General features: G+C 48.0%; 4 protein-coding genes and 1 non-coding gene across 5 annotated transcripts; 1 reads left to right on the top strand and 4 right to left on the bottom strand.

The window, feature by feature from the left end:
• The first annotated feature begins 113 nt into the window (after positions 1-113).
• Positions 114-2,260, top strand: LOC117840903 (peptide methionine sulfoxide reductase A3). Its single transcript, XM_034721444.2, has 2 exons — positions 114-826; positions 1,810-2,260. Exons 1-2 carry the CDS (start codon positions 290-292, stop codon positions 2,059-2,061), a joined length of 789 nt encoding a protein of 262 aa, XP_034577335.1. The 5' UTR covers positions 114-289; the 3' UTR covers positions 2,062-2,260.
• TRNAS-GCU (transfer RNA serine (anticodon GCU)) lies at positions 1,015-1,096 on the bottom strand. Its single transcript has one exon. It is a non-coding gene; the product is annotated as a tRNA-Ser (tRNA).
• Positions 2,261-2,574: 314 nt separating the features above from the next.
• Positions 2,575-4,872, bottom strand: LOC117840905 (nucleoside diphosphate kinase 1). The gene is made up of 4 exons (XM_034721446.2): positions 4,712-4,872; positions 4,537-4,585; positions 4,039-4,270; positions 2,575-2,886 (listed from the first exon to the last, which is right to left on the bottom strand). The coding sequence occupies exons 1-4, from the start codon at positions 4,760-4,762 to the stop codon at positions 2,769-2,771; spliced, it is 450 nt and encodes a 149-aa protein (XP_034577337.1). The 5' UTR covers positions 4,763-4,872; the 3' UTR covers positions 2,575-2,768.
• Positions 4,873-6,015: 1,143 nt separating this feature from the next.
• Positions 6,016-7,109, bottom strand: LOC117840904 (uncharacterized). Its single transcript, XM_034721445.2, has one exon. It carries the CDS (start codon positions 6,940-6,942, stop codon positions 6,316-6,318), a length of 627 nt encoding a protein of 208 aa, XP_034577336.1. The 5' UTR covers positions 6,943-7,109; the 3' UTR covers positions 6,016-6,315.
• A 16,005-nt stretch (positions 7,110-23,114) lies between these two features.
• Positions 23,115-24,273, bottom strand: LOC117835594 (TPD1 protein homolog 1B). Its single transcript, XM_034714950.2, has 2 exons — positions 23,601-24,273; positions 23,115-23,500 (listed from the first exon to the last, which is right to left on the bottom strand). The coding sequence occupies exons 1-2, from the start codon at positions 23,638-23,640 to the stop codon at positions 23,115-23,117; spliced, it is 426 nt and encodes a 141-aa protein (XP_034570841.1). The 5' UTR covers positions 23,641-24,273.
• Positions 24,274-26,341: the final 2,068 nt, after the last annotated feature.

Below are 26,341 nucleotides of genomic sequence, written 5' to 3'. Positions count from 1 at the left end.
CCGGGTGCAATTTGTGCAAAATTTCTGTGAAATTATCACGTATGGAGCCCGGGTCCACACTAGTACACCCACAGGCCACAGCCCTAGGCTACAGAGCACAAGCGAGGTCTATCGCCGAACAAGGCAAAGGCAGGGCAAGCAGTTCGAGGTGAGGCCGCCGAGCAAGGAATCGGAAGCAGGGACGGGACGAGGAAAAACCCAACCACCAACCGACCAAGGGCGCCGAGCCGTCGAAGCTTCTGGGCCACGCCGCCACAAAAGGGGAAGGAAGACAAAGCCGTCGCCCCCGATGCCTCCGCTCCCCACCTCACCCGCCGCCTCCCCTCTCCTCCTCGCCTCCCGCCTCGGCGCCCTCCACGGCCCCGCCCCCCTCCTCTTCCACCACCACCGCCGCGCCGGCGCCGGCGCTTCCTCAGTCCACTTCCTCGCGCCGCGCAGGAAGACCCGCCCGGGCCCGGCGATGAGCTGGCTGGGTAAGCTGGGCCTGAGCGGGCTGGGCGGCAGCCCGCGCGCGTCGGAGGCGTCGGCGGCGCTGGCGCAGGGCCCCGACGAGGACCAGCCCGCGCCCGGCAACGAGTTCGCGCAGTTCGGCGCCGGCTGCTTCTGGGGCGTGGAGCTCGCGTTCCAGCGCGTCCCGGGGGTCACGCGCACGGAGGTGGGATACAGCCAGGGGAACCTCCACGAGCCGACCTACGAGGACGTCTGCACCGGCGCCACCAACCACAACGAGGTCGTCCGCGTGCAGTACGACACCACCGCCTGCAAGTTCGACGACCTCCTCGACGTCTTCTGGGCGCGCCACGACCCCACGACGCCCAATCGCCAGGTAAGCGATTTCTGGTGCTGGATTGGAACCAAAATTTAGGGGATTTTGATGCGAAGTTACGAAATTTTAGGGGGAACTGCTGAATTAGGCCGCCTGCTGAATTTGGTTCGAGAGAGGCGCTAGAAGTCTAGAACAGATAGCTTATGTTGCAAACTGAATGAGATAAAAAAAAATTAAAAACGAATATTCGTCGCCTGAGAGATTCGAACTCTCGCGGGGAAACCCCATGTACTTAGCAGGCACACGCCTTAACCACTCGGCCAAAGCGACGCTTCTGACAGCTCTGATCGCTGTGGCCTGTTCTTGCTCAGGAAGAACAAGGATATTGTCTGTTGCAGAAGCAGTGTCTCGGTGTAAAATGCCAGCTGCAATTCTAATCCTGATCGGCCAAAAATGGCTGGTGTAGCACTAGAATTCTAGAAGTAAGATTGCCATGGTTGGTTTCAGTGGATGGGTAATGATATTCATGCCACCTGCGCTGCTTCATGTAAGTGGGGTTGTTGTTGGTCAGCCTCAGCCATCTCTGGCTCCCTTGAGCCCAGTTATGTTATTATTATACTAGTTGATTGCAAAGTTACAGCAGCCCTTATATAATTTGAAGAAACGACGCACCATGAACTAGTGTGGGAGTGCCATTGCTAGTTCTTGTGTTAAGCTAACGAGTAGTTTGATGGTTGACCTTGAGATTGAGCTGCAATATCTAGTTCTGATTTATGTTGCCAAAATGTTTTTGCCAAGAGTGACGTAGAAACACATTGATCAGTATATAGGTTGATGATGTACTAACACTTCAGCCCATCCAACTTCTGCACTAGATAAGCTTTTGTCAAGTATTCACTTGAATCTCTGAACATTTGAACGACCATACATTGTTTGAATATAGCATTTGAACTTGTCTCTGGACAATTGGAAATCTCAAGTCAAGTAATTTTTTTGAACATGTTTGACAAGAATTAATTTTCTGACGGCATACTTGCATGCAGGGCAATGACGTTGGAACCCAGTATAGGTCAGGGATCTACTACTACACCCCGGAGCAGGAGAAGGCGGCGAGAGAATCCCTGGAGAAGCAGCAGAAGCTTCTGAATCGGACGATTGTTACCGAGATCCTCCCCGCCAAGAGGTTCTACAGGGCAGAAGAGTACCACCAGCAGTACCTCGAGAAGGGAGGCCGCTTCGGGTTCAGGCAGTCTGCAGCCAAGGGCTGCAACGATCCCATCCGCTGCTACGGATGAGCAAATGGACCACTACGCTGCATGGTTCGAATCGTGCATGAATAAGGATGCATCAGAGCCAGATGTTATACAGCTTTTCCTAGCGTTGCTTTGCTACCATTGAACGGCTGTATACATGGTACTTGCAACGATTCGTGTGTCAGGTTTGAGAACATAGTCCATGTGAGTGCAATGGAAGCTTAAGCAGATCCTTGTTAAATTTGTCAAATTCTGTAAACGCAGAAACGATGGAGGCCAGAGATATATCGCAGCAAAATGTCTGCCAGCACGGACGACAATTTGAACGTCGGAGATGGAGAGATGGAGATGAATGTCAGCAAGTTTGAAGAAAATGTCTACTAGAGTGGATGGCTGTCTATATAAGAGAAAAATACATTCCCTGAACCTGGAGGGAGGTAACTGCGTCCGTATTTGTTTCACCTTCAATTCAGCAAATTCCCTCATTAAAAAAACCGTCAACCGGCAGCCACGCGACGTGCAACATTCAATAAACAACGTTGGCAGTAGCTCATATAAAAGCAAAACCATATCAAATACCATAAACAAAACGTCAAGCATGCATAGCATGCGAGCCAAGGAAGGAAATTCGGTTCATGAAAATACGGTTCAACGATACAGATAATAATTTCCTGGAACTCTAAATATTACTAAAGTAGGGCTGGTGCCACGCTCTCAGGCTCTTGAGGTTTGGAGTGAAGCGACACGGTTTACTTCTCATAGATCCAGGGGTGCTGGCTGCTCTGCCAGTTGGCGAGGCCCTCGGGGAACCACAGGGCAATCTCCTTGGTAGCACTCTCAATGCTGTCACTTCCATGAATGACATTCCTGGATAGCACAAAGTGACGTTTTATTAGAATTCAGCACCATAGTAAATTAGAGACAACAAACATAATAATCCAAAAGATCTGACACTACATTTGCTAATTGGGTCTTGAGGACTAATTCAATTAATATAGTGCATAAATTGGTCAATAAAACAAGGATCAATGCATGCAATCTGTCCTTAAAAATATTATCTTCATTTCCATTGACATACCTGCACCCTCATACAACTAACCAGAACCAGATACAGTACCCACAACTATTCATCGCTAATACAAGGTTAAATGGATATCAGAGTCAAGCCCCCACATTTCATCAAGAAAGTACATCACATGAATCTATTGATGTCTAAAGTTTTTGTGGACTCCACATCAGATTCAGAACAAATGTAAACTCAGGAGACCAGATGCCACTCGCTTTACCAGATGGCCCCATGAGTTGGATGCAACATGTCATGATGCAAACATTAAGACAGTTGGAAGTACCTGTTGCAATCATGAGACGGCCTCAGATATGATTTCAATGCCCCAAGCTAGAACCGAACTAACAATCTGGGAGCCCACCATGCTAAATACTTTCTCAAATCTATACAGATCTTATCTAACTTGACTACACAAAACAAACAACTGTTTCTCTTGACAAATCCAATAGCTTAACAAGTCTGGCAAAACATTTTAGCATAACTATGAAATAGAGCAATTTCAGGATATTACAGTACTATGAAGGATCTCACAGTGAGCATTATTTACATGATATGGCAGCTCCTATTGAATTTCGCAGCTACTCTCTCCATTCCAATCCAAATTGTAAGTCATTCCAACTTTCTTGGAAAGTCAAAGCATCTCAAGTTTGACCAAATTTATACAATAAAGTATTACCATTTATTATACCAAATAAGTACTATTAGATTCTTCATTAAATATATTTTCATAGTATATCTATTCGGTGCCATAAATCTTTGTAATCATCTCTATAATTTTGGTCAAACATAAAATAGTTTAACGCTCCAAGAAAGTTGGAATAACCTACAATTTGGAACGGAGAGAGTATTTGTAACACTTACAAACAGCACAAGCAACCAAGCATAATAATTGCACCACAGAGATGCATAATGGTGACTAGAAACCAGAGATAGAAATCAGATTGAGATCTGACCTGCCAATGTCGACAGCAAAGTCACCACGGATGGTGCCAGGCTCGGAAGCCAGGGGGTTGGTGGCACCGATGATCTTGCGGCCAGTTGTGACAACGCTCTTGCCCTCCCAGACCATGGCAACCACAGGGCCAGAGATGATGTAGTCCACAAGGCCCTGGAAGAAGGGCTTGGCGGACAGATCAGAGTAGTGCTTCTCAGCGAAGCACCTCTCCACGTTCACAAGCTTTAAGGCTGCATTCAGATAACAGAACAGCAATTCAGCAGGCAAACATTACTTACAAAAAGTCGTCAGATAAAAAACACTTAATTACGCTAAACCAACAATCTAATTTTATCACAGATTTAGGTAAAGTAACAACTGATTTGTACCCAAACAGTAAAATTTCAGTACAAAGCCACATGCTTCAGTTATAAGCTTCAAATTTTTCACTTAAAGAAATTATCGGCGATTCCAGAATCTAACACAAGCTTAAATGAAAGGATGGGCGCTAGATTACCCTTGAGGTAGAAGCCCTTCTTCTCAAAGCGGCTGATGATCTCACCAATCTGAGAAAAAAGGGGAAGAAAAACTGATTAAACTTAACCCTACCAAGTACAAATTCAAGCACCGAAGCGCCCATCACCAAATCGAATCGAATCAATGGAACAGAACAAAGAAAAGGCGTTGCTTACGAGGCCCCTCTGGACGCCGTCGGGCTTGATCATGATGAAGGTGTGCTCCATTGCGGCGACGGCGAGAGGGCGCTAGTTCTTCCTCGGTTTGGGGGATTGGTCTGGTATGGTCGGCGCCGTGGAGGAAACCCTAGACGACGGCTCTCTCTTCATATATAGGGCCCAACACCGACGCGTGAGCCACGCCGTCGGTCGTGCGTGCTAACCCTAGGGCTCGCGAAACTGGGTGGGCTCAACGACCCACCGAATTCGCAGGCCGGTCGCGCTGCCGGCGGTCTCGGCGGGGAATTCATTCGACTGATGGGCCTTGTGGGCCAAAAGTCGAGGGTTAAACGAGGCGCTGTAATGGGCCTTCATGGGCAGGCCGGTGTGCTTGGTTCGTTTGCCTTTACCGTTCCTTTCAGTTTCAGATTCATCCTTTTAAACTGAAGCATGTGGAAAGCGCAACCTGCAGAGAGATCTATAAGGTCAATTTTGATGCCTCGTTCTATCCTGATACTAGGACCGGAGGATGGCGATTTTTTGCACGAAAGAGGCCACTGGCAGTTGGTGCTGGGAACATTGTACATACAGCTTCTGCATTACAGGCAGATCCGATAACTGCTTACAAAAGCCTTCATCAGTCATTATCCTAGAAACTGACGCATTCTTGCAAGTGTCCTATCAGACATAATCATCTAAAATGGAAGCTGATGTTTCCCCTAGAACAATATTAACTGTCTGTGCCTATCTGAAGAGAGATTCTTCCTCTCCTAAGAAGAGGGGGAAAGGGCTTTAAGATTGTTGAGTACGATCTACAGAATGTGTGCCTTTTCTTGACCTGTGCATATGACGTCTGATGGATCAGCTTGTGATTGCTCAATCTCCGGTGTGAATGAGTAGTCTCTTTTGCGAACTGCAAACCCTTCACCTGCAAGGCTACCCAGTCAGAGAGACGGGCAACGCATCAACATCGGCGAAGTGAACAACTGGGGAAGGCGAGTTGCTTACTCTTTCGAGGCTTCACCTGTCTTTTGCGGTGGCTTGGCGTGGCAGCTGTCGGTGAAAAGAGCACTTCCAGCAGCAGGTCGGTTGGCTTGTTAGGTGGGCGCGCATGGGTTGGAGGGAGCTGCACTTCTTCGTCACTTCCTCTCGTCTCCAAGATCTAGGGAATCAGCCAACACCGGCCGTGAATTCATCCATGGCTTTTTATCTCTTTGTTCCGAAGCAGTGGCGCCCATTTCTCCCCAACACGATAATCTGTTTGATCAAATGGAGATACTAGAACAAGTGGCAGTAACTGAATCGATCAGTGGAGCATACTGTAACTTGAAGCATTCGGCATTCTGTAAGCCATTTCTTGTAAATGTGTGTCTGATCAAAGACATGTCAGTACTTAAGGAATATGAATAAGTCTCCTTAAACCTCCACATTCACTGTCACAGTTACCACTACATTCTAATAATTGAATTTCCCCCAAAAATTCCTAGGCTCCTCTCACAGTATGAATCAAGAAGCATGCAGGAAGGCAGGTTTGACCACGAATTTGTTCCTATATTCCAAGACAACGGGAGCCGTAATTAATCTATGAAAATGTATGGTTTTTACTAGTTACTAGTAATTCCTCATTTGGGCGATCTTGGTGCCGCCGCCATGGACCGCCGCGTGGGCCCCGCCTCGACGTCGCCGTCCTCCTTCTTCTCCACGACCGCCGACGCCTCGTCCTCCTTGCCGTTCTCCGCCGCGGCTTCGGGGGAGGCCCCCTCGAGGTCGTCGCGGACGCGGAAGGACGCGTGGAGGACGATGATCGGGACGCCCGCTGCGAGCGCGGCGAGGAGGTTGGCGACGGCGCCCGCGGCGACGATGTCGGCGAGGACGAGCGCGACGAAGACCGCGGCGACGAGGCGGCTGTCGAGGAGCCTCCGGAGCAGCGCCGAGTTGGGGAACGCCTTGAGGAGCCCCCCGTAGACGAGGAGGCCCTTGGAGGCCGCCATGAGGAAGACGACCGAGGCCCGGTGGCGCGGCACGAGGGAGGCGAGCAGGAGCGCCCACTGCAGGAAGGCGTAGTGGAAGCGGAAGGTGCGGAGGTTGCGCACGGCGCGCACCGCGGTGGCCTCCGCGTCGGCGGCGGGCACGAACGCCGAGGGCCGCGGTGCGAACCGGGCCAGCGCGCGGCGGAAGCCCCGCGCCCCCGCGCACGCCCGGTCGGCCGCCGACGCCGCCGCCCGCCGGATCGCGCCGGCAGCACCCATGGCTGGCCCCGGCCGGCGAGATCTGCCCCCGCGCCGCGCGCCCGCCTTGATAAATTACTCGATGCGCCCGCCCCCTGCCGCCGCGATCCGGGCGTACGTTGTGGGCGCTATTTTTAGACGCACGCAACGCAAAGGGCTCGGGTCGTTGGGTCAAGGACGCGAGACGAGACGCGGTTTTTTAACGGGTCGCACGGTCTGCTGGTGGTGCTGGGAGGAGACGGCGTCTAGAATAAGGGGCCCGTCCACTCGGCGTGTGTTGGCGGAAACCGTGAACTTTCCATTTGGTCCGCGTCCGTTCCCTTGGGTTTTGGTGGGGGGCCCTGCCCGGCCTCGCCTCCTCTACTGTTTGCGTTGGGGGTCCGTCGCCGAACCCACCGGAGGAGCCGTGGACCGTGGGTGCCGTTCTTCCCAAATGTTCGGCGGATGCTACTACGAATATTTCCGTGGATCGTGGTTTGCGTGTTGCTTTCTTTCTTTTCTTTCGGCTCCTCGCTCCGGCAGCAAAGGTCGTGCGCAGAAGTGTACTCCAAGGTGAAGTGCAGGTACACCGTACACGACCAGCAGGCCCATACCCGTGGAGGCATCAACTCACGTCCTGTTTGGCAACTAACTCCTGAACTTTAATACCTGTCACATTGGATATTTTACTAATTAAAAGTATTATATATAGTCTAATTATAAAATTAATTGCACAGATAGAGTCTAATTCGCGAGACGAATCTATTAAGCCTAATTAGTCCATGATTTGACAATGTGGTGCTACATTAACCATTTGCTAATGATGGATCAATTAAGCTTGATAGATTCGTCTCGTGAATTAGTATAGGGGTTCTGCAGTTAGTTTTATAATTAGTTCATATTTAGTCCTTCTAATTAGCGTTCGAACATCCGATGTGACCTTCCTAAAGTTTAGTACCTCGTGTCCAAACACCCCCTCATACTAGGGCTCGCTGGACGTCTCTTTTTCTGGAAGTCCGGGTTATTAGCTTCCCCTTTGGCTGAGCTCTTTCCGACTCCACCTGACGCATCCTTGTAGCGATATTTTTCAGGAACCATAGAAAGAGCCGTTTGCTAATCTAGGGTCAAAATAAACTGGGAACGAAGAGAAATCGGTGGAGCTGGTACTTTTTAGCTTCTCCGTGCTACAGTGGAGCTACAGTGCCGGAGCCGAAGCTGACGGAAGCTCCACCAACCAGGACAAAAGCACGACCCTTTTATCCCGGTTGGAATTACCAACCGAGAGTAAACTTTTTGTCCCAGTTGGTAACTTCAATCGAGACAAAAGGGTGGCGCTTTTGTCCTGGTTGGAGGCTCCAACCGGAACAAAAGGAGGCGCCGCCGACGTCTGGAATTTGGCCATTACAACCGTGACAAAAAGGGGAGCCTTTAGTCTCGGTTGCAAATACCAACCGGGAGTAAAGCTTCGCTCCATTCCAGCCTACCGTGACGCGCTCCCTTTTGTCCTGGGCCAACTTTAAACCGGGATAAAAGGGGACGCATGGAAGGTGAGTTCGTGATTCTACCCTCCCTTCACATGTGTGTCATGACACATCTAACTATATGTCCCGCTAACTCCCAGACTTCAATAATGAGAAAGTCACCGATCACTTAGTAGGTTGTATGGATATTTAACAATCGATAACATTTTAGTTGTTTTGACAAATATAAGAATAACTAGTGTTCTCATACAGGAACTATAGTTAAAACAAATTCACTACTACTATTGACGCTCGTTATTGATACACTTTTAGTGTTATTTAACCAGTATTTTCATGCTTATTTTTATACTAATCCGCCACTTGGCACCTGAAATAACCCCATTGTTACATATGTTTTGTATTTTGGAGCATATTGTATTTTGGCAGGAAATACAATATAACCAAGAAGGTTTATATAAAGAGCTTAATGGATACTTGGACATGGGTCATCGAGGGAAGCCAGCACGAGGAAGGAAAGGACCAGAAGGGCTAGGAAGGGCTCAGGCTGATCGGCCTGGGACCCTCTAGGCCGATCGGCTTGGCCCATTCTAGGGTCCGGTCGACCTCCTATTTCTTCAGAGTGAAGTCTACCATCATCTTTAGGATTTTTTCACCGACATTGACCTAGAGCCGCCGCCTATTGGAGACTATAAATACCTTCTCATGAACTTCAAGGAAAGAGAGTTGGAGAGAAGAGGAAATCATCACGCAAACACCATCCACCACCGCCACAAGTAGGAAAAATGAAGAGAAGATTGGATCCAGAGGAAGCCACTCGAAAAGGAGCATCAGGGGAGGAGAAAACCCCCAGCCGATCGGCTCAGAGGTGTCCAGGCCGATTGGCATGGGTCTCCCCTGCCCCCGTTCATCGTCATCTTCAGTTCAGTTGATCTGGAGGGCGTCCTTTACCCCAAAATTTGTCAACATGTGTAAGATCATGGTGTAATACCTCTATTTTTTGTCCTCCGGGTTGTATGGAGACCTTGATTTGTAATCACCAAACCTTTGGTCGAGATCTATTTTTGTTATCAATCATATCTTGATGATACTCTTTCATGTAAAGGCTAGCCAGCGCTACTTTGGGTTGCTTATTTGCTTACCTAGAATAATCATCTTGACGTGTTCTTATGTTCCGATAGTTGAGCACCCCTTTGTAGTGACAGTATTGCGAGTGGGAAAGTGTCGGGTATGGTTCACAACCACTCACGATAACACCTAGATCTAATTCGTTCATGCATGGCGATTGTATCTACAAGTGATCCTAGATCCTTAGGATAAGCGTTTAACCTATCTTGTTCACAACCTTTACTCTCTATCCATCCTAATCTATATTGCTTAGTTCTTTTATTAGCATAATCATATCCTATTCAAAGAGCTTTCGGTTACATCGATTAGTGCTTAGTTAAGCGTGCAAATTCCTTATTAATTGATAAATCTTAGGGGAATCTCTAAGGGAACAGCTATAACTGATATGTGCGCTTGCGATTCACAATTTGGCGTGCTAACTGCCGTCAACAAGCCTTTCTAGTGCCGTTGCCGAGGAACAAGTCAGTTTTGCTACGTTTAACTTTGTATTAATTTTTGTTAACCTCTAACATCTAAATTTTTCGCTAGAAAAGAAAATCTTTATTTTGTTTATGTTGTCTAGATGGCTCTGATCAATCACTACAAGGAGGAAGGAGAAAAGTCGCTGAGGAACTATGCAATTCCATTAACCAATCAATTCAACATGCAGAAATCCGACTCAGTGCCCTTAGCCAAGGAGTACGATCTGAATAAATGAATAATCGACATGGCTAAGAGCAATCCTTTCCAAGGAGTGCAGACTGATAATTCATACAGACACATTGAGCGATTCATGATACTTTGCAACACACTACTACAAGAAGGAATTCCACCAGCTTGGTTCAGGTGGAATCTGTTCCCGTTTTTACTTGCAGGTGAAGCAAAATGATGGTATGCAGAAATTTCTTTTGATGTGAAGGGGAACTGGGAGACACTAATGACAAAGTTCTATGGGAGATTTTTCTCGATGAGCAAAGTTCAAAACCTTCAGAAGGAAGTAATCATGTTCGTGCAAGGAAAAGATGAAGGAATAAATCAAGCTTGAAATAGATTTAACAGACTACTCGAACAAGGACCTAAGCTTGGATTCTCAGGTGATGCGTCGTTGCATACATTCTATTTTTCACTAACTCAAAAATACCTGGAGTTTGTTCAAATATGTGTAGGAGCAGATCTTATGGAGAAAACACTCAGGGAGGCCGCTCAATTGTTACAGAAGATCAGCAAAGGAGCAGCCATATACAGAGAATGGGATAGTTATCAATTTGGAGCACAAAAGTAAGAAAATCAAGAACATAAGCTTGCCGGAATTTTTAGAAAAGAAATCCGCAAAGAATTTTGCAGAAACTTTGTGTTCCGAAATGAGGAAGCTGAATTTAGAGATTATTCCTCACGGCACATTGACCCACATAGCTATCGAACCCACCTTGGATGACCAAATCATCTTGGCACGGTTGGAGGACAAGGAGATAAAGCTCATCAAGAAGAAGTTGGCACAGAAAGATGAGGGTGTTGGTGCTAAAAATCGGCCGATGACCTTCAGCGTCGGACACACGATCCGGGGGAATCTGCTTAACTCCTGTTCGGGTGATCGCCCTGGTGCGGTTCGCGCGGCGTGCCAATCAATCTGACCTGTTAATTGACAAGGAAAGAAACGTATTAAATTCCAGGGGTTTCAATCGGCTAAAATTCCGATCTATCTCGAAAAGCGTATCAGCGAATCGGCCGATTTGCTATGAGGATGACCGGCTATAGAACAGCCGATAATCGCGTAGCGATTGCAAAGAAACTACCAGAGTAGGCTAAACAATGCCACAAATGCAACACTTGAAATAGATCTAATCGGCTATATGACGATGAATAAGAAGAAAAGTAATAAAGCCGATAGTTCAAATCTCAAGCTGGATAACTGGTGATAAAAACTAAAATAATAGATAAAAGTTATAATTCTAGTTAATATCGATAACTTGTGAATAAATCTAAACGAAAAAATAGCGATGCGCCCAAAGTTAAAGCTTAGATATTACTCGATAAACGAAACTTACAGAATCGGCCGGAGATCGTGTCGATGCAGCCCTACCAACTTGTACGAACTCGTGAAAGAAAAAGATGTATTGGCGAAGTCGCCGACTTGAAAGTAAAGTACGATGAAAAAATAAGTTGTTTGTATTGATTGATGTGTTGTTTTACAAATCTCTAGAGATGGCTATTTACAGCCTGTTACAACTGATTTCCTAACCGACTAGGATCTATCTCTAATCTTAAACGAAAAGAAATATTTACAAACACAACTTGTATCGGAGTTGGTTATCATACCCCCATGGGCCAATCTCTCTTTATGTTCTTTTCTAGCCCACCTTAAGCCCATGTTGGCCCAACTGCCCCAACCTTCCAATCGGCCAACCTTTATCAACTTCATTTGCCAATCGGCCGATACACTGTAGCACCAATCGGCCGATTCACAACTGCAGCTTTTAATCCGCCGCATCGGCCAATCTTTTCCTTCTCTGACGCCGATTCAAAATACGTGTCAAAATCTAGCGTCAACACATGCCCCCCAGTTTCGGAGTAAAACATCACTTTTGCTTCGAAATTCTTTTTTAATCTCTTCTCCGAAACAAACGTGGCAAAAATCTCCTTCTGTTTCGTGGTCTTCTACTTGATGATTGCAATCTTTTCGAACTGGGCGCCTGAGACAACCGCTCCTCCGAAATTCGTGTAGACGGCGCGGTAAAAATCCCACCTTTACCCCTTCTCTCGGACCGTCTTTAAATACTGGCGTCCCCTGCCGCTTCTTCTCCACGAGCCAAGTAACTTCCTCTCCGACGAATCATCTTCTACCTCCTCCCAGCACCCCTTTGGCTTCCAATCTCACCTCTCCGGTGATCTTTCCTTTCATCTACATCCCGCTTCATTTTCCCCTCAATGGCGGCTCCATCGGCAACTCCATCAGCAATGGAGGCTTCACCAGCAACTCCAACGGCGACCATGAGCTTCATTCCGGAGGTAAACACCTGAAACCTTCCTCTTTACTTTTTACCGCTCATGCATCTTTTAGATCTATTCTTAGTTCTTCCTTTTTTACCTTCTTTAAGCGATCAGACAGCAAATCACCATCCGCCTTTCCGACGCTCCTGGTCTTATCTGTCTAGGCCCTATGGGGAACCCAGACCAGACTGACTTGATCAACCTAGAAACCCATAGGATCCCTTTTAAGCAATCGCCTATGGATTTGAGCCAGTGGGCAGGCACATTTAAATCTTGGACGAACGAAACTCCCGGCTGGAAAGAATGGTATCAAAGAATGGCCAACTCCAAAAGAGTTCAATGGGACAAATTGAAAATCGGCCAATGCATAAATCTATCCTTATCCCAGATGGAGAAAAATGAACCCCTGGTGATAGCAGCCTCTTATTTCTGGTCTGATGCGCTCAATGCGTTTCTCTTTGGGCACGGACCTATGACCCCGACTCTGGCAGATGTTTTGATGCTGACTGGTCTCGACATTTTTTCCCCTGATACCCCTTTTAATTATCTGATCAAGCCAACCCATCGGCTCGAGATGAAAGGAATCAGCGGGTGGAAGGGGTATATCAATAAAAACATGAGGACCAGGACGATTTTAGAGAGAGAATATGCAGCCTTCTTAATGATGTGGCTAGAGAAGCACCTTTTTTGTGGCAGAGCAGTCGGCCCTTCTTCTAACACACAAGCTCTGGCCGAAGCCCTGGCAAGAGGATCCATCGTCCCTCTAGGGAAACACCTATTAGGATCGGCCTACCACATGATGCACCAGATTGCTGTTAAATTGTCAAACGGAGAGCCAATTGGTAATCCAGGTGGTCCCTGGTGGTTCATTACCCTCTGGCTCAACTTGTATATCAGCAAGGTCTTCCAACAGCAGATATAGACCAAAACATTCCCAAACATTGAATCAGAGGAAGATCCTACAGTCCGTCGTTGGTTGTAACATCCGCAAAATCACCAACCTAAAATCACCCGTTAAAAATCGTTTTTAAAATCTTTCTACCGCTGAGCTCCCGGAAATCAAAAATCTTCCCGGCGATTTTGTCGTCCCGGCATCCAAGCCGACCTCCATCATTTTATCCATGCCCGTATTGTCCGCCGCCGGTCCCCCTCTTTTTCTTTCTCCTTTTCCCCTCCCCTTTTCTTTTTCTTTTTCCTTTTTCCTTTCTTCTTCTTCTTTCTTCTTCCTTCCTTCCTCTCTCTCCTCCTTCCTTCTTCTTCATGGCGCCACTCCCCCCGGTCAACCCCAACGCCACCCCCTACCCAGACCCCCCCCCGGGGCTTTTACTCCCCCGGCCGCCTCGGCTGCTCTGGCGCCTGGCCGCCCTGGCCCCCGCGCGACTCGGGCCCCGTGCCTGCGTCCGGCGCCGGCCCCTTTCCGGCCCGACCTCGCCGGCCCCAGCGCGCCGGCGCGCCGCCCGCCGGCCCCTTCCAACGCCCACCTCCACGTCGCCGCCGCCGGCACCTACCTCCCCGCCTTCGACCCCGCGCCACGCCGACCGCCGTCGGCCACTACCTCCCCGCCCCGGCACGCCACCGGTGCCGTGCCGCCAAGCCATCCCGCCGGCCGCCCGGTCCCCTACCGCCAGCCTATAAAAAGGGGCAACGCCCCAGCCACCACCGTCACAACCCACCGCACTCCATCTCCCAGCCACCTGCGCCAACTTCCGCCGTCGCCGCCACCGCCCGTGCGCCGCTGCCCGAAGTTCCTGCCGGCCACACCTCCCTCCCTTCCCAAATCCCCAGAGTAAGGAGCAAAATGGGGCCTCCACGGCCTCCTCTACCCTCCCCCGCCGCTTCCCCTCGCCGCCGGCGAGCCCAGGCCGCCGCCCCCGGGCCGGCCGCCCCTCCCCTCCACCTCCTCTGATACGGTGCAGAAAGAAAGGAAGAAGAAGCCCCTCCTTTCCGATCTAACCCCCAACTTTCACCAAATTACAAATAGGCCCTTCCACCCCTCTCGAGCACTTCTTTCGGATAAACCCCTCCACCTCCAGAAATAATTATGAAAAGGTCCCTGGTTTATCGCAAAATAGTCCTAACCCTCCTTTTTAAGCCCCTAATTCATGTTTAACTCGTCATTTCATGCGCCAAACTTCCTCCATTTAACCCCAAATTTTACCACGTCATCCTCTAGAATACTTCCGCCGATCCATATCCAAATTTCCCAAAAATATTTCTTCTACCTATTTTCCGTCTGCATTTTCTGTTCGGAGCTCAGCGGATAAAAACCGATTTTCTTTTATTTATTTGTGTGTCCGTTTGTGTGTGCCGTAGATTGCGGATTACCCGAGGAGGAGCCCGAGGAGGAGTTTGACCACGAGCCCGAGCCTGAGGACCAACAGCACGAGCCGAAACTCCCGGAAGGCTTTGAAGACGGCAAGTCTAATCTCACCCTTTGATGCATACTTAACACCTAGTTTTTCAAACACAACCTATTGGCATGTTTTATAAAATGCATATTGTTTTATTGCAAGACATGGTTGGATAGCCACCCCTTCATTGTTATGAACATTCCTTGTTGTCCTATGTTATCTCTAAATATGATTTGCTCTGTTTAGATGATAACTACTGCTAGCATGCTTAGGATTTCGTTGCTCAACTTCAATCATAATTACAATGGTTTATTTGGAGAATAAATGCGTGAGTGCGTTCAAATGGGAAAATGGGTTTTCAGGTTCAAAGGCAAGGAATGTGTAGATGAGATGGATGGGTGTTTCTTGTGTGAAATGCCTGAATATTGTGCTCGTACCTTAGTGGTTGAGCAATGTCGGGAGCTATCCATCTTGTCATGGTTAAGGACCGAGTTGATGTGTCATCTTGCCTAATTCCACCATCGTGCAACCACTCGACCGTTGTATGGGCAACGGCTTAGCATAAATCCCACTAGCTAAACTGTTAGTCTTCAGGGGTGCTGGTGAGCAACGGGAGCCCATGGAAAAGGAGTAAGATCTTGGTGACTTAGGTCCCGGTTACGGTCTCATGGATGAGCCGTGAACCCCTTGCGTGCTTCCGTGAGGACTAGCTAGTCTCAACTAAGGTGGGTAATGGCTTTGTTAGGATCCGCACCGGCACTAAGGTGATCGTGCTGCGGTACCCTACTTGTGGGAAAAGTGTACAACCTCTGCAGAGTTAAAACCTATCCGGGTAGCCGTGTCCACGGCATTGGACGAGTTATGACTTGGTCACATAACTAGCACTTGGGCATGGATGTCACGTGTGTGTGTGTATTGGATTTTGGAAGTGTCCGGCAGTTGTGCCGTGAGCTATGGCGGACGGGGAGTCCATAGCGATAAAACTTGGATCCTATTGGGTAGGATCAACCCCACTTAATCTTTCGGTTACTAAAGAAAAGCTTTACGAAAACTTGTTTGAAAACGAGCCCATGCATGTGTTGAAAATCTAGCTTTATTGCAAATAAACCCTAGCCTATCCTTGATATATCCTGTGCATATACTTGCTTGTATCCCCCTCCGTGGATGGGGTTGGACTTGTTGAGTACGTTCGTACTCACCCTTGCTTCATTACTACAGAGAAAGACCCGGATTTCATCGCCGAAGACCTTGAGTAGAGGTTGTGTCCGCATCCAACGTTGTCTGTGGTGTTGGCCTTTCCAAGATGATGTTGCTGCTGTTGTGTAGTCCCGAGTGCTATCTTTTGGCAGTCGCTTGGTTAGCCGTTGTTGTTTATTTACTTCTTATCGCTGCGTGGCTCTCATGCCCACTGCCTCGGGAGTTGTACGGTAACTGAATTATCTGTCGAATAAATGTGTTATCAGCCTCCTGGGACTGATATTTCTATCACATTTAGTCTCTACTTATGTGAGAACGCTTCATTGGTGTACCTCTTCTTGTGAGGCGGCATCGGCCTTTCCTGGCAGCTCGTTCACCACCACCCAAACAACTGAGTATTTCTAATGCTTCTACAACGGCTTTAATGAAGAAACCACAAGTTGGTATCCATACCAAAGAACAGAACCACTCTGTGAGCTTCCCTTTTTCTATGACTCGACGTCCAATTCCTTTGACAATGATCTCATAGACGCCTTGATCAAACCAGGGATCTTACCAGCGAACTTCTTCTCCGGGAAGGACTCCCCAACTTATGAGTTTTATAACCCATCAGTTACAACACAGCAATTCGGCATTGGTCAGTTGTCGATTCAGGTTTACTTTGCCGGCCGCGCAAAATTCCGGGATGAGCTCACAAGTGACTTGATTATAATCGGCTGTGCAGTTTAGTGCCAGATTCCAGTACCATTGATCTGAACAATTGGGTGGTGGCTCCTTTTGCTGTCCAGCAATTTAAATTATGGTGTGGAGAGTGGAAGCAGCACCTCTTCTGTGTATCCCCCGCAACATATTGCAATGATCTAGATCCTGACAACATCGACCCGAACGTAGTGGTACTGCTCCCTTTTCAGCCGATTTCAATGTCATTCCTTTTATATTATGAATTTATTTCTAACTTTTATTTCCTTTTACAGTTCAAAAGTCAACTTCCTCCAACACGCAGCCGAAGTGGTAGGCCGATAGAAAATCGCTATCCATATACATTATTCCCACTTATCGGCTATCATGCCCCAACCGTCGAAGACATCACCACCGACCGATCGAAGCAGAAGCTAAAGATAACCTCCTCAAAGAAGACGAGCCGTCGGGTGCGCGCCCGTGTAGAATCGGCCGATCAGTCGGCGGCGGCATCGGCTGAATCTCTAGCTGCGTCGACTCTGCCGATTATCGAAGAAGTCGACCCCCAGGCTGCTATAAAGGCTGGAGCAGCTGCTGCATCATTGTTGGTAGAAGCCGTTCAGGTACCTTCGTATACCGCGCGTTCTTTTAAGTATTCTGTCGGTATTAACTTCTTCTTTCTGTTAGGCTGTGCACATCGCCCCAGTGCAATCTTCGCAGCAATCGGCTACATTCCAGGTAGAGACCGGGACGCCAGCAATACCTCCCACTGAGGTAGAGAGTCTTTGTTTAACTCAATTTTCTTAACACTTAACCAAAAGCTAACCGATTTTGATGCAGGCTACCCTGGGCACATCGATTGTACCTTTCCAACAACCATCGGCCGGGCGACTCACCGATGTATGGCAGTCATTATATATGATTAGACTTAATCATTTGCCTCATACTTATAGAGATCCATTTCTTGATCTTTTCAGGGAACCTGGCCTGAGCACGGCACCGATAATCGTTGAATCCTCTTCCTCCGATGAACCAGCCGCGTCAGTTCCCAAGACGAGGGTAGCACTCCCACCGGCGCAAGCAGAAGAAATCCTCTTTAAAGAGGTAAGAAAACTTGACACCCAAATCGGCCGATTTCCTATTACCATCAGCTAATCTGTATTTTTATTTTTTATTCTTTCTCAGGAGCAAGACACCCCCAACAATAGTCTCTTTTCCTTTGCGGTTGCACTTTCTGATGATGAAGAGGTTGCCTCACGCCAAGTCGCACTGAGTTCAATCCCTAATGACGTTCGTGCCAAACTTGAGAGCATATGGACCCTCCTCCAAGATGACCTTAAGCCCATGTTGGCCCAGCTGCCCCAACCTTCCAATTGGCCGACCTTTATCAACTTCATTTGCCAATCGGCCGATACACTGTACCACCAATCGGTCGATTCCCAACTGCAGCTTTTAATCCGCCACATTGGCCAATCTTTTCCTTCTCTGACGCCGATTCAAAATACGTGTCAAAATCTGGCGTCAACAGAGGAATACAAGGATTTACGATAGGATTGGAAGGGAGTAGTATGGTACGAGGACCAATTGGTTGTTCCCGCCAATCCCGATCTTAGGAAGCAGATTTTTGATGAAGCACACCTTTCTAAATTCTCTATTCACCCTGGCAGCACCAAAATGTACCACGACCTCCGACAAAATTTCTGGTGGTCTGGGATGAAGCCAGAGATTGCTAAATATGTGTTAGAATGTGATACATGTCAGAGAGTGAAAGCAAGCCACTTGAAGGTAGCATGTACACTTCAACTACTACCCATACCCTCATGGAAATGGGAAGATATCATCATAGACTTCATCGTTGGGTTACCCAACACTTCCCAGAGGCACGATTCCATATGGCTCATAGTGGATAGACTCACTAAGATGGCCCACTTTCTCCCAGTAAGAACAACCTACTCAGACATATGCGGAGCTATACCTAGACCGTATCGTTTCCTTACATGGAGTGCCCAAGATGATCATCTCCGATCGAGGCACCCAATTTGTAGCACGTTTTTAGGAGCAGCTGCACGCTACACTTGGCACCAAGCTAATCCATAGTTCAACATGCCACCCTCAGACAGATGGGCAAACAGAGAGGGTAAATCATATTTTAGAGGATATGCTACGAGCCTGTGTCATTCATTATGACAAGAACTGGGACAAGTGTCTATCAATAGCCGATTTCTCGTACAACAACAGCTACTCGGTGCATCAAATATGACAAACAAGAAACATCTGAAGCTCGAAACCTAGCGAATGCGAAGCCCCTGCGGAGTTTGAACAAATGGATTGGATTTCTATTGACTTCAGTGAAATATTTGATAAGCATAGACCATATCCAAATCAAAAGGGGTCGGCTAGAGCTGTTGAGACAGATTTTCCACCAGAGAGAAACACTAGCTATGTCCTTGCAAGGAAACAACTGGAGAGATAATTCAAAAACTCTGTAATGAAGAAGAAGTAGTTCCAGACTATGTCACCAAGGTGAAGAGAATCATGGGAGTGAAGCCGGAGGCATCACCATTTGCTAGACTGGGAAAAGTATATGCGATTGGGGCTGATCAAGATGAAGGAGAATCTTTGCCTACACCACATACCAATTGCATGATTAATGGAGAGATTGTCTACAAAGTGTTTTGCGATATTGGAGCACATGTAAGTGTTATGTCTTCAAAACTTTATCATGAGCTTTATAATAAAACTTTACAGTTTGCTCTAACCCCGATAAATTTAATCATGGGAGATGGTAGAACAACCAAACCTCTAGGTGTGCTTAGAGATCTAGATATTACTATCTCGGGAAAAGTTATACCAGCCGACTTCTTTGTTATTGATGCTTGCCATGATGAACATGATGATATTATCCTTGGTAGACCTTTTCTTAAGTTGGTTAATGTTGTGCTTGATGCTGGGAAGGGCAAAGTAATGATTAATCTTAATGGTGCTAAATACACTTGTAATTTTCTGCGTGCTTCTCGACAAATCCTGCCTCTACTTTCTGATAATGAGGAAGTAGAGAGTGTATACTTTGCTGAAAATTTCAGGGATCCTCTACTAAGAGCGATGGAAAACAATGAGGATGGTGAAGATGATGAGCTGGGAGAAGTAACCGAAGCATTATCACTGCAATATGAAACTTCGAAAGCAGAAAAATTTGAAGACATTAGAGATTTAGAGCAGCAAGAGCCCGAAGCACCAGATGTTGAGCAGAAGCCATTACCCAAGGGATTAAAATATGAATATTTGGGGAACAACAAGACGTATCTAGTCATTGTTAGCGACAAGTTGAGCAAGGAAGAAATTGAGAAGCTACTGAATTTATTAAGAAAACATCAGAAAGTGATTGGATATACGATCAAAGACTTGGAAGGAATCAATCTAGCCTTCTGCACTCATCGAATACAATTAGAAGATCAATACAAACCAGTTGTGGAGAACCAGAGAAAATTGAGCCATGCTATGCGCAATGTAGTAAAGAAGGAGGTGATCAAATTGCTTAATGCTGGAATAATCTATCCAGTACCACACAGTGAATGGGTGAGCCCAGTGCATTGCGTGGTGAAGAAAGGAGGATTGACTGTTGTGACAAATGAGAAGAATGAGCTAATTCCACACTGAAGAAAGGTGATCAATTATAGAATAATGCCTTTTGGTCTATGCAATGTGCCCACATCATTTCGACACTGCATGATGGCTATATTTTCGGATTTTATTAAAAATATTATGGAGGTATTTATGGATGACTTCTCAGTACATGGCACTAGTTTCTATAATTGCTTGGAGAATCTCGGTAAAGTTCTTAAATGATATGGAGAAGTTGATCTAGTCCTAAACTGGGAGAAGTACCACATTATAGTGAAGCAAGGAATAGTGCTAGGGCATATCATCTCAGAGATAGGGATAGAAGTTGATAAAGTGAAGAATCAAACTGATGTGAACCCGTTGGGGTTGAATCCCAATCTTTCAATGAGAGAAGTCACTCCACTCTCACCTCCATCAAGTCCACCAAGATCCACACCAGAAACCTCGGCTCACCACCATGCCTAGCAAAGGCCTCTTTCCTCCACCAACTCGAGCTCAACCTTTGATCTTGATGGGGAAATTGCTCTGGCGAATGCCATTGTAACATCCCTAGTATTACCAAGCCAAGCAATAATAATCAAAAGTGTTTAATCAAACAAATCACCCCTAAACTCAAAATTGCCACTTGTCAAATTCTGATGCGCTTTAATTGTCCGAGTGTTGAAAACACCCCGGAAGGGGAATGCAAATTCAAAAAGGGGCGAGACGAGAGTCAAAGGGTAAAAATAAGAGAAATTAAGGGAAAAACTAGAAACAAACCAAATTGCAAAGTGCCAAACTCAAAAGTCATTCAAATTCCCTAAGTGTTGGAAAATGCCTCCAAAGCACTAAAAAGGGGTAACAGTGGAAAATCAAATTTCATATAACAACTCAAATTTTGGTCAATATAAAGTTGTAGAAATTTTTTAAAAAAATAACTTTTGTTATTAGCACTCTTTCTAATTTTGAGGATAATATGTTAAAAATCGAGTAGAAGTTATGCATTGTTAAATTTACACAATTACTGTTTATTGTTAAAAAATTCAAATTGTGAATAAATCCCAAATTTGCCACACAACTGTACCCCAAATATTTTATTCAAATATTAGACACCATTTAATGATTTTAAAATATTTTTACAAAATTTTTTAGAGATGTTTGCTTAGGTTAAAAATTCATTTAAAGTTCAATTTTAGCTATTTTGTTTTGTCAATTGTGTGCAAACCATAATAGCTTTGGAGTTTATTCCTATTGTGTTGGATTCTTGATGATTTTATCTTTTCAACGAGTATTTTTGGGTAATTTTTGAACACCTATAGCTATGTCAAACAAGGGAAACATTTAATAGTGAAAAATGTCGCGGGCCCACTCGTCATCTCCTTCCTCCAACACCTCACGCCACCTGCACGCCTCCCCTTGGTCAGCACAGATGCCGAGGATGGCCATTGGGCACCTCTGACCGCACCAGCAGGCCCCTCTCCACCCATAGGTCCCTCAAGCATCTCCCATGTGCTCTCCCTTCCTCCCCACGCCACTCCTCGCGCTCCATTGGGCGAGCTTCCGTGCACCCGCCATGGCCGCCACATGGTCGGTGCCCACCGGAGCTCCCCTCCCCTCCAATGGCTGCGCTCAGGGGTATGTCACTCCACCCGTTCTTATCCTCGCCTCGCCCCGGCTATATAAGCAGCACCGGCCTCCCCCAAACCGCACCACCTCCTCCCACCATTACAGCACCCCCAAAGCTCCAAAATCCCCATCTTCACCGGCCAAATTCATCGCCGTGGTGAGCTCCCGGCTCGATTCCTTGCAGCCACACCTTCCCCTCGACGTAGCGCATCCGTTTTGCCGCTTCCCGGGCTCCCTTCCTCGCCGGGCGACCCCGTCCACGGTGAGCCCCTCCTTCACCCCATGTGCCGCCCCTCTCCCTCCGTAAGCTGCCTCTTCTCTTTCCCCCACCTTCGGCCCAAGGCCATGGCCGGCTTTGGTTCGGTTCTGTACCGTGGCTGTCTATCTGTGCGTGAGGGAGTTGAGTGGAGAAGAAAGAGAAAAGATAGGGGGTTATGGGAGAAATCCAGGGACCTTTGCGCAATTAAATCGTAGATCTAGGGGCTAATTTGCAAGTTGACATTGGTTTTCTTTGGTTTCCTAGATCTGAATTTTCACTTGAGCATATGCATTTTTTTCACTTTTTGTTCATGCGTTAGCTGTGTCTAACGTAAAAGTGCATAAAGTATAAGACGTCGATTACTCACGTCGCACAAATGACATGCATTTTACTCGATCTCCTTGTAACTTGGGCAACATGCACCGCAATTAACCCCAATGCAAATTACCAAAGCCTAGGCTAATAAATTTTAACACCAATATTAACCATCACTTAGAAGTACAGTTGTAGTCAAGCAAAACCGCTAACAGCAGGATACGCATGCATGGGTTCACCTACTCATTCGAATTCTTACCTACATGATTCCGTTGATTGCACATCAACCGTCATGTACTTTATTTGTATGTGAAATGTAAATTAAAGGTCAACTATAAATTTGTCATGAAACAAGACCTCCAGAGTTCAAATAACAAATAACCAAGCCACTTGGGAAACGCTCGCGAGGAAACTAGTTGAGCTTGTGATTTGAGTCACTTCGCTAAGGGTAATCAAAACCAATCTCACACAGTTCATCATCCAAGTTCTTAACAAACCCAAAGGCGTTACTGAAAAGAACTAATAGACTACACTGATACTTTTATTTGCCAACACCAAACTAAGAAAGATGGTGTTGCCAAGACATACACACACTAACACACCACAACGCAGAGCCTAAATATCGCCACATGAGACCGACGCTACATCCATGCTGTAAATCAAGGAATTGGAGTACTCGAATGAGACCGTCTCGCCGGGGCCAATAGGCCCGCCGTCCCTGACGAGGCAGTCCCCGTACGCAAGGCGTTGAAAGCTGCTAGGGTCGACGAGCTCCGTGGAGGCGAACTCGCCGCAGGAGACGTGGACGTCGCGCACCGTGCAGTCAAGGCACGTGTTGGTGATGGTCACGCTGTAGGAGGGGATGCCGTTCGGCAGCAGGCCTGCATCGACCTGGGACACCTGCACGACCTCCTCCGAGCAGTCACCCAGCGCCGTGGTGGCCGGCCGCTCCGCCGTGTAGTGTACCGTGGCAGCAGCAACGCCGCGCGGGTCGCCTCCGGCTGGTCGATCGATCAACACACATGCGCACACGAAGCAGTGGTGAGTGGAACACTACCCTGATGTTTGGCGAACTAGATCGGCAGCAGAGTTCGTTCTTACTGGTCGCATTGCTGTTGAGTATCTTGCGGGCTTGAACCATCTCACGATGCTTCACCGCCGCCGAGGAATGTGGAGGCTCGCCGCCGGAAATGACTCCAGCTGGTGACCGTTGGTCAGCAATGCAAGTAGCTTTGTTTGGTTAGCCATCATATGCAACCAACAGATCGAGAGAGATTATTAGCATCATGAATGGAAATGGCACGAGAGCAACAAGGACGCCTCACGAACCGTGGCAAGCTAGCAGGAACAGCAAGGCGACCATGACAGTCGCCGGGGTAGCTCGCTCCAGAGGGCGATCCATGGCCGGCCGGTATCTGATCTTCTTCAGCAGCTAGTAGGTTGAGGTTTCCTTTGCCGCACCGCCTGAACTGAGCGCGTATTTATGCTAGTATACGACCCATCTATGCTGGTTCGTATCCCACACGCCCTCCGATACAGTCACGCCGTATCATCGGGAAAGGGATCGGAGCATCAACTCCAACCTTGGAGACCGTGTAGCTACTCGATCGAGCGCTCTTTCAAACCCATACGGGTCTCTGACCTCTGACGACGTTGGCAGTGGGCAGGCAGCTACGTCACGTCGAGGTCGAGCTGTAGCCGCGCCAAGTGCCGCAGCCTCCTTGCGCTTTCCTGCGGCCCGGTCCAGCCCACGGCACGGCTGCAGTACTGTGCAACAATGATTTTATTCATTACCCCGGCCGGATGGAGAGATTCAACACATATCGGAGAGCGACCAAATTGGACAGACGTACGACGTTGCTCTGATTTCCCACAAATCCTACTACAATAATCCTACATTTCGCATGCGCATTTCTAATGAAACCATCGCACGGTGGCCATGTAACCACTAGAACACGTGGCCCTTTTATTTGCTTTCTTCCAAGCGCCTGTGTTGTTTCTGCATGACTATGAGAGATCAAGAAAAAATGTGACTCGGTCTACTCTACTCGTGACGAATGATCGACAGATGTGTCAAGAGGTTTAAAGCTTTGGTGTGCATAACATGTTGTGTGTGTGTGTGTATGACTATGCTTTAGTTATAGAAAATGTACGTGTTGGAAAAACATGTCTCTTGGCCTATGATATGTAAATGTATGAATGCGACATGGTGATTAACTACCACGAGTGGTCAAACGCGAGCAAAACTTGGTTGCAAAGTACCATGCGGTGGCGATGGGGAAGCTGGAGGCTTGGCGTCAACAAAACATGCTGTGGTGATGATCAAGACGATGTTAGCCAAGTCAAGGAGTATGACGATCTCAAGTTCAAGTTAAGTGGCCTGGGAAAATATTCGAAGGTCAGGCACGCGTCAACATAGGCGCCATGCCTTCCGACTTGCGAGGCGGGCAAGATGGTTCTTGGCCTGGTTCTCAAAACCGAGTGTTGACAGTTTTGCCAGTTTGACCTGAAAACAGCGTTGACAAGTCAAAAGATGCATGGCACTGTCACAAAAAATTATGTTAAAACAAAGGTAGGGATATGTCCAATGCATGATAAAAAGATGGATGGTTTTAACCCTGCTTAGAAGGAAGTATTTGGATCGCATGCTTCATGTAAGCGCATTTGATCTCTGTCTAGGCATCCATGTGCATGCATATTTATACTTGTGCGTAGTGGTTTGTTTGTTCATCTTGTTGAAATAACATAAGTACAGTACACTATCCTAGGAGGACTCGACTTACTAATCTGATGTATGATCGTCTAACAGGAATGTCTTGTCGCTTGCCGTTGGTGTCCCACCTGTAAGTCCGAAACCGACGAAGATAAGGACATCTAGCAGCCTAGCCCCCATGAGAATATATAGATATGCACATCGGGAGATGCAGCCGGCCAGGCGGGACTCGCGAAAAGAAAGGCGAGATCGACGCCGCCGGACGGGTCACCCGCCGTCGCCTCTCACCGCAGTTATCACATAGTAACTCTAGACCAAGATGGTAGCCTCCCAGGTCTCCGATCGACGAGAAGCTGTCCTCTCGGGGGAGGAAGAGGACCCGAGCGACGATGCTTGGCGTCAACCACCAAGTTTGGCGCCCCGTCAGGAGGTCCCCTTCCCCGCCGACCACCGACTCGGACTCGTCCTCCTGGACCACCGACGACGACGCCGACGCCGGCTCGTCCTCCTGGACCACCGACGATGAAGCCGACGTCGCGGACACAGCGGCCGTAACGACGACATCGTCCACGATCCGAGACGGGACGACGCCCACTGCCAACAGGACGCCGACGTCCGTCGAGCCTCCGAGCAACCCGGCCAAACGCATATCGTGCCTGCTGGTGCTGTTCCTCCTGCTCGCGCCGTTCCTGCTGCGGCGCTGCACCGACCGGCCACTCTCAGTCGTTTCGAGGATCTGCCTCCTTGTATGCTCGTACCTCTTCTTGGTGATCGTAGATTCGTATCACTGTCACAGACGATGGGCGCGTTCACGGTCTTCAGATACGTCTCGCACCTGCCCCTGCTGGCGTTCTCCATCACCCGGACGCTCAGCCCTTTCGCCGGGATGGCGGTCCTGTACCTGAGCACCATCTCCACCGCCGGGCTATGCGGCTCCGCCCTAGCCGAGCGACGCCAGCGCGACGGCGTCGAGAAGTCCGCCGCCGCCGTCAAGATCAACGACAAGGCCGACCGGACCACTCCTGCCATGTCGGCGCCCCTCTTGTCGCTCGCGTGCGCCGTGCGGGTGCTGTGGATGTGCTTCAGCATCGGCCCGGAGGACGCGGTGGCCGCCGTCTTTGAGCTCTCG

The sequence above is a fragment of the Setaria viridis genome, chromosome 9, assembly GCF_005286985.2.
Source record: "Setaria viridis chromosome 9, Setaria_viridis_v4.0, whole genome shotgun sequence".
NCBI lineage: Eukaryota > Viridiplantae > Streptophyta > Magnoliopsida > Poales > Poaceae > Setaria > Setaria viridis.
Note: the sequence above shows the minus strand (reverse complement) of the source record. Positions and strands in the feature narration are given on the sequence as shown.